Below are 8,286 nucleotides of genomic sequence, written 5' to 3'. Positions count from 1 at the left end.
CAGCTGAGGCTGTGTGTGAGCGTGCAGGAAAGCAGCAAGAGCAGCAATGGAGAGGAAGCAGCTGATATCCCTCACCCTTCCCAGCAGCCAGACCACAGCTGGAGAAAGGATGGAGCTTTGCAAAAACGTTGGCGTGACCCATGGGCAAGACCTGCGCTCATCCTGCCAGGACAGGTTCCTGCAGGAGTTTGTTCCTCGCAGCATGAAATACCTTCCCGTCTTGTTATGTGTCATGCTCAAGGCCAGAGCAGGAAGAATCTTCAGCTGTGCTCTCATGAGGTGAGTTTGAAGGACCCTTGGAAGCCCTATTGGTTTGGGCTCCTAATTAATGGGAAACAACTTCCGTGTCATGGTTGATTCAAGGGCACTGTGCTTCCTCTGGTTGGACTCAGCCTCTGAGTCTCTTCGGCTGACCTGCTCCAGGCACCGTGACCTGGAGGTTTTCTGCACGGATTTAAGGCCGTCACCCTAGTTTGATGATCTAAAAAAGCAATGAGTATTAAAAGTATTATTTAATGGAAGAAATCTCATACCACCACTTGAATATGAATCTGATTTGCAATTGTGTGAGTTCTGGATGTGTCTTTGGGAATTAAAAGTTTGGAGTTTAAATTAGAAAAATAGTTTTTAGATTACCAAAAGGGACAAGTATTAGTAGTTTGATTGAGGCCACAGTTACAGGCTTCTCCGGTTATAATGATGAAGAAAAATACTAAAGGCCATTTAGTTTACAAGTCGTTGAAGCAGTTGCTCGAAGTGCTCAAGCTGTTATTGACAAAAGCAGAATCCAAATAGAAGTCGGTGCCAAAATGATTAAAGTGGTTCTCAGCCTGGAACTGCCCTACAGGAATTCTTTAAGACCTTGTTAATTAGGCAGTATGCTGCGTCTGCAATGAGAGCAGTATGGAAACTATATGGAAGCTGTGTGGAAAAAGAGTAGGTGTAAGGCAAGGAGAATATGGATCTTTTGGGTCTTCCTCATATTGATACGGGAGGGACTGTTTGTCGAACTCTCTCCATTTAGGCAAGGTAGCAGTGATAAATCTGTGATTTTTCAAGTTGGCCAACTGTTAAGCAATGAACCACAAAATTTGCATCTGGCGGTGTGTCCGTTTCTGCAGCTTCCTGACGATGAGAGAGAGTGTGGGTACAGAGAATGTCTTATTCTCTTGATTTATTCTTTACTCGTTTCTTATTAATATTGAATTTCCTCACTGTAATTTTGTTCAAAGTCAAACCAGATTTTTGAATGAAGTCCCTGATGTGAAATGAAAAAGGCATTCTCGCCTGGGCTCTGTGGGGCGCGCAGGAGTTAAGCGGCACGTCAGTTCACCCAGCTCACTGCAACGCAAAGTTTAGTTGCTCAATATATTCATGGCCTGTGATATACTGAGGAAAAACCCGTGCTACGGCTTTGGATTTTAAGGGGTTTTCCATTCCCTCCGTCCAGAAGAGCTGCAAGCGCGACGCTTCCCAGCGAGGGAAGTGGGATGAGGGGCTTGGTCTTAATTCCAGTTCCGAGTAAATCTTCTGGCTGAGCTGCTTGTCTGCTTTACGTGTTTTCTGTGTTTGCTCGCAGGCTTGCGTACGGATGGAAATACGCAGTCTTCTGTCCCTGCCTCTTCAGAAAGAAGATCAGTATTTTACACGCAGTCTTTACTGTGCATATTAAAATGTAATGGAAAATGCAGGCGCTGAGGAGGGGAAGCTGAAAAACAAGGTGATTATATGTGAAAATACGAGCGGTTCCCATTCTGATGGGGGGAAGGGAGATTTCGCACATTCACAAAAGAACGGCTTTCTCCTCCGAGTTCCAGACAACGCATGTAAACAAATGGCCGTTCTCCTGATCTTGGTGGGAAAAATCATATTTACATACCAAATGTAGATATCCTTTACACTTAGACTTTATCTCTTCTCAACGAGCTGATTAGATGGAGTGCACGGGTAACCTTTTAGGAGCTTTTCTATGTGTCCCCCACATATTTTGTCGGAGAGCTGTATTGGTTACAGCGCAGAACTAGCTCAAATGAGGACGTCTATCTGAATTTTTGCTTTTTTTTGCTTGGGGGGGGGGGGGGGGAGCCAAGCTGCCATCCTGGCTTAGCTTTTCTGGAGAGGCTCCTGGATATTGGTTTGCTCGCGGAGCAGGATGCTTTTAACGAAACCTGTTGGCTGCTTTGTGCAAAAAGGAAGGTTTTTTAGGGTAAGCCGGAAAAAAGGTTTATTTCAAAAAGGGCGGGGGGGGAAGGTGATAACACTAAAACATCATCTGGGTTTTCACGTGTTACTAACCACAAACTGTGAATCTTTAAGTACTTATAGCTGAGTAAATACATGATTTCCTGATTTGAGGCCCAAATAATGTGGAAAGTCTTCGCAGTACCGTAGCTAAAAGGTGCACCCCAAATTATTTTTCTTTCCCCCCATGTAAGGCATGAACTTACTCAAAGTTCTCTTTCATAAACTTCAGTGGTTCACATATGAATTTCAGGACGTGATGGAAATTGGGATTTAATTTACAATATTTATTTTTTCATGAAGTGATGCATGCATTCGTAGCAAAAAGAAGGGGAGGCGTAAGTGAGAACATACTTAGAAGTAATGACACATCAGGGAGGTGAGAGAAAAGACTTCACATCTTTCACTCTCAAAGTAAGTAAAGAAAAATAGTTTGTTGCAATTGATTACAGAGTATAATAGCAATAGTTAAAACTATTAATCTAACGTAACATTTTCATTGCAGGAGCCTGAATTCTGGTCACTGTTACCATGTCACGCAGTACTCTCTTCTTCTCACAGTCCTCTTCGTTCCAGCAGGAGCAAGGTACCCCTCAATACAATTATGGGGTCAGAATCTAGCCCTGAAACCTAAAAATGTGGGAAAGCACATTATGTTACAAAAAAATGAAAGCATGTCAGTAAACATATGATCAAATGGTACTCGCATTAAAAAGTGGTCCAATAACATCAATAGCCATTACAAGAGGGACAACACGTATTCTGTTATCACAGAACTTTGGAAAAACGTTTTGTCTTTGGCTTTTCGTTAATTCATAACTAATATATAATGAACAGTGATACATACAAGAATTTAAGGGAAGGAACAAGCTTATTTATATAGAACTTCAGGGTAAAACAATTCAAAACAGAAAAATGAGGAGTTTCAAAATCCTAAAAGCAAACTTCAAGGTTCTCACTATAATGAAATACGACGTCCGAAATATTTGCAAAGAGCCTGTTGTTGTCCTTGCACAGGTCTAGGTACAGCGAACCAGTAATTAGGCTGGGAAGGGCAATGGAGCTTTTAAGGAGATGCTCGAAGCTTTGCAGGATGGAAGCCAGTTTGCAGGGTGGGGCTGCACTGATCCATCTGCGTGGAGCTTGTTGCCGGGTCGCAACTATCATTACAGAAAGGAGCGGAGAAGAAAGCAAGTGAAACAGGTTCATTAAAAACTCTGCACAGGGTGCTGGCTCAGGCTTTTTGCCCCTCTGTTAACATTTTCTATCTTTTTCTTAAGAACCATGGTGTGTTTTGCTCTGTTCAGACAGAGAGGTTTGGTTGAGGAGTCAAGGTAAATAAGTATGCGTGCGTGGCTTTTCGCTTCACCTGTTAACTGTTGCTTAGTGTAATTTAATGTTGTCCTCCCCATTGACCTTCCTCAAACACTGTCCCAACTCTGCTGGGTTTTTTTCTGGTTCCGTTGTCTAATAGATATTGGTTCTACGCACAAAAACATCTTCCAGGTAGTGCTATTGAGCTCCACGCTGCAGGTCTTTTTTCCGTCCAAGATGCAAACTTTTCATTTTTGGCTTAAGGTAAATGTAAGTGAGTATTAACTTTCTTGCCTTTTTCCTCTGGTTTTGGCTGGGGTAGAGTTAATTTTCTTCACAGTAGCTGGTATGGGGCTGTGTTTTGGATTTGTGCGGAAAACAGTGTCAATAACACAGGGATGGTTTAGTTATTGCTGAGCAGTGCTGACACAGGGTCAAGGCCTTTTCTGCTCCTCACCCCACCCCACCAGCGAGCAGGCTGGGGGTGCACGAGAAGCTGGGAGGGGACACAGCCGGGACAGCTGACCCCAGCTGACCCAAGGGATATTCCACACCATATGACGTCATGCTCAGCATACCAAGCTGGGGGAAGAAGGAGGAAGGGGGGACGTTCAGAGTGATGGCGTTTGTCTTCCCAAATGACTGTTATGCGTGATGGAGCCCTGCTTTCCTGGAGATGGCTGAACACCGGCCTGCCCATGGGAAGAAAAGAGTAAAAAAAGTAGAAAGAAGTCACTCTTAGAGTGTATCGCTGTATCTCTCCTGACTCCCAAAGTTTATCCTCCTCCTGCTTTACAAATCCGATCAGAAACGGGGAGTTCACGAGGTACTGAGAAACCCGGGATCTGTGTCTGCATGATGCTGGGTTCTGACTTTACAGCAAAAAAGTGGGTCACCAGCTTGTTATTGGCAGCTCAATTTTGGTGTTGTTTAGGCAGCTGAGAAACAAATAGGCCATCGATCAGTCTAGCAACAGCCTGGGGCCTCTGTATTTTAATTATGTGTGGTGTTTGGACCAAATTCATCCCTGTTGAAACATTATCAACTTAAATGAAAATCCACAATGGAGGACTTTGGCCCCATATGGGTTTTTCCTCTGTATTATTAATACATCTAACACTGTTGCAAATAGCTTTTTATTTTTCTGTCTCTCCAGCTTTTCTAAGCAAGCTCACTGAGTTTTCAATGCCGTTTTCAAGTAGTGAAGAGAGATGAAGATAACTTTTCCTGTTAGCCCTTATTATAGGAAGAAGCTTTAAGCAATTGTTGAAACTTACTCTCCCAGTACAGGTGACCTCTATCCAGCGCAACGCTGCAGCTCTGTGTTTGGCATAAGCAAGCTGGGTGCTTTGCTTGATTTACCAAATGGAAACTGTGATTATTGGTAATGTTGCTGCCATGTGTTCTCTCTGCAGGCACTGGCGAAATCCAGTGAAGTCCACTGTAAGATGGGTCCATTTCTGGATGGGGCTGTTCTATGTGGGACCTGTTCCACCAAAGCCTGGCTGCTCTAGCAGCAGTGAAGAGTTCCCCCCTCCAAGAAGGGTTTCTGAGAGACTGGAAGCCAGAATATGTCAAGACTCAGGACTGAAATGCAACTTGTCCCTTTCTCAAGCATGCACAGATGGGCAGTTGGTCTAAGGGTGCAGGAGGCATTTCTTCAAGGAGGCAGCTGCAGGAGGAGCCTCTGCCTATTTGGGCACGTGGTGCCAAAGGGTGCGATTCTCCAGCAGGGTCTCCCGGCTGGAAACTAATGGACCAGGGAGGAGAGTCGGTGTGAGGCGGAGCGGTTGCTCCTCTCTTTGCAGCAACCCACGCAACGAGGGCGAGCCGAGCTCTGCTGTCTCCAGCAGCGCTCCCAACCGCTCGCCCGCGGCAGCGAGATTGGGAGCAGCCAGCGGCCAAATCTCTGCGGCAGACGGCTTCCAGGGCAAACGGAGGGGCAGAGGCCAGGGTGCGAAGCTGCAGCTGCTGTCCTAGCTGGGTCCTTGCTCTCCTCCGTCCTCCAAGCCACCAGGGTCAGAGCCCTGCAAGGCTCCCCACCGATGCCGCTGCTGGAGGACGTGATCCCGGAGAACATCAGCTGGGCTGCCGAGGAAGCCCAGGGCAACAAATCCTCAGAGCACGCGTTTTTCTCTCTGGATTATCAGCATGTTCAAGTCCCCTTTGAAATCACACTCTGGATCATGCTTGCATCCTTGGCCAAAATAGGTAAGGCATCTTGAGAGGGTGAGGAAGGACGGGGGTCTCCGTGGGGACGGTGTGGGCAGGGGTGGCCTTTGCTTCACCTCTTCTCCAGCCTTGGAGCCTGAGATAACACGCCAAGTCCTAAGGATGCACATATTGTGTGCCAGACATACTGCACGCACGGAAAATAACTACCCAGTTGCGTTTTAGGTTGGAAATGATGGTTTTCCATCTAGAAGTTGACACCTGTGCATGGTGTTGCTATTTAGTAGGAAAACTATCAGGGTTTCCAGGAGTCTTATTTAACTGCAGTACACACCAAGGGGTGCTTTCATCTCCATTAGTTTGCCAGCTACCCCACGTGCAGGTTGTCCACTGACATCTTCATCTTAAAATGAAGACTCCTTGGTCTTAAAAAAGGGTGCTGCGTCTGGCCAGCCGCAAGGAATAATTCAGTCCATGTGCAGGGTGTTACACAGCCTAAAATAAAATCTCTCTGCGTCAAGGTGGTTATCTGTGTAACCACACCTAAGAAATCACATTTTGTATAACTTGGACCTATCTCCACCCCCCCACCCCCCGCCCCCGCTAAACTGGGCATAGGTAAGTGGAAATCACTTTTTTTTTCCCTCCAGGAATTGTGATGGCTTCTGTTACATTACTGCTATAAAATTATTTTATAGCATTTTGTTTTTATTTTTTTCCTCAGAAGGGAGAAGTCTCCGAAATTGGTTTAGATCAGAATTTCTTTCAGATAGAAATGGTCTTTCATTTTGCTATTCTGCATATTATTTGATGAGATCTCAACTCTATTAACATGCATGAAGAAATAATAAAGATCACAGTTGTTTTTTTTTTTTCCTTATTATTCCCATTCCGGTTTGGTTTGTTTCAGTTGCTTTCTTTCTTTTAACAACTCACCTTGAGAACTTGTAGTGGTTGTCAGCATTTCTCTCTAACATTGTGTGTTGCACAAGGCTGGCTTGACTGGAATTTTTTCAATGTTGCTTTTAGCTTTAAGTGTTAATGAGTAAATAATATTAAAAGTGGCACCATTTATAATTAATGAGAATGCTTTTTGTCATTTTTATTTTGATGTATGGAATCTGCATTGTGTTTAAAATTAGTTGCTATTTACATTAGTGCTGAAGATGGCATGCTAACTAGATTATGTCATCAGTAATTCCAAATACCTTTTTATTTATGCGGATTATTTAGTTCTTCTATCTGTGTATTACCTAAAAATATATCTTTAACATTATGCTGTGATGAAATGCAGTCTGAACCAACAGTAATTTTAGAAAGTTTGGTATTTTCAGTAATCTTTCAGATTTTCTAGCCAATTTCTGGTTGGGCAACTTCACCTTAATTGTGTCCGTTTATTACTACTACTCCAAAGCGTAGCCTGCTGAAGGTGGGGGCACGGGGGGGCTTCCTTACCCCAGCGAGGAGCTGGTTGGTGCTCTTCAGCCAGTTAGGGCTGATGAGATAATACTTTTTTTTTTTTCCTATTCATCTCCTCCCAGGGTTTCATCTCTATAACAAGTTGCCTTCTGTCGTTCCCGAAAGCTGTTTATTGATATTTGTGGGACTCATCATGGGGGGAATCATCTACGGCTTAAACGACAAGTCACCGCCTGTTATGGACAGCGACATTTTTTTCCTCTACCTGCTGCCGCCCATCGTCCTTGATGCCGGGTACTTCATGCCCAGCCGTCCCTTTTTTGAGAACATCGGCACTATCCTCCTCTACGCGGTCGTGGGGACGATATGGAACGTGTTTGGGATCGGCTTTTCCCTGTACGGGATCTGCCAGGTGAAAGCCTTTCGCCTGCAGGACGTGTCGTTGCTCCACAACCTCCTGTTCGGCAGCCTGATCGCCGCCGTGGATCCCGTGGCGGTGTTAGCGGTCTTTGAAGAGATACACGTCAACGAAAAACTACACATTTTGGTCTTCGGCGAATCGCTCCTGAATGACGCGGTGACAGTGGTGAGGGACTAGCCTTTCCTTTGAGTATTTAATGTTCAGAGGGAGGATGCTCTGGTGCTGAGAGGTGGGACTTGGGATCTGCAGAGGGAAAAGGCATCAACAGCCTCTTCTAGCAGAGGACTCCTGGTCCACTTCTCTGGCCTGAGGTCCTGAGAAGCTTTCAGGTGAACGTCTCTTCGACTGTGTGTCTGGAGATAGAAATGCATGTGAGTGCCACGGCACTCCCCTGGTAGGAGCCTGACCTCCAGAGAAGGATGCTGACCCTGCACTGGCAGAAATTCCAGCAGCATATCTTAGTGTCATTGCTACATATGGCCATGTCTGGTGAATATCTTGTTAACGGCTGTTTTTCCTCTTTCATTTTTCACCCAGGTGCTCTACAAGCTATTTCGATCTTTCTGTGAAATGTCAACCGTCGAAAGTGTGGATATTTTTGTTGGAGTTGGAAAATTCTTTGTGGTTGGGCTAGGAGGAGTTTTAGTAGGTCTTACTTTTGGGTTGACCGCCGCCTTTACCACGCGATTCACCAAGGATATCCGTGTCATCGAACCGCT

General features: G+C 45.1%; 1 protein-coding gene across 1 annotated transcript in view; it reads left to right on the top strand.

The window, feature by feature from the left end:
- Positions 1 to 5,600: 5,600 nt before the first annotated feature.
- Positions 5,601 to 8,286, top strand: part of LOC103919191 (sodium/hydrogen exchanger 2-like) — a 29,141-nt gene continuing 26,455 nt past the window's right edge. The window contains exons 1-3 of the mRNA XM_009326656.1: positions 5,601 to 5,766; positions 7,269 to 7,732; positions 8,105 to 8,286. The exon at positions 8,105 to 8,286 is cut by the window's right edge and continues 90 nt beyond it. Of these exons, the coding sequence (XP_009324931.1) occupies positions 5,601 to 5,766; positions 7,269 to 7,732; positions 8,105 to 8,286 (812 nt within the window). The remainder of the gene's footprint in view (positions 5,767 to 7,268; positions 7,733 to 8,104) is intronic.

The sequence above is a fragment of the Pygoscelis adeliae genome, unplaced genomic scaffold, assembly GCF_000699105.1.
Source record: "Pygoscelis adeliae isolate BGI_AS28 unplaced genomic scaffold, ASM69910v1 Scaffold216, whole genome shotgun sequence".
Taxonomy (NCBI): Eukaryota; Metazoa; Chordata; class Aves; order Sphenisciformes; family Spheniscidae; genus Pygoscelis; species Pygoscelis adeliae.
This window is presented reverse-complemented; position numbering and strand designations above follow the sequence as displayed.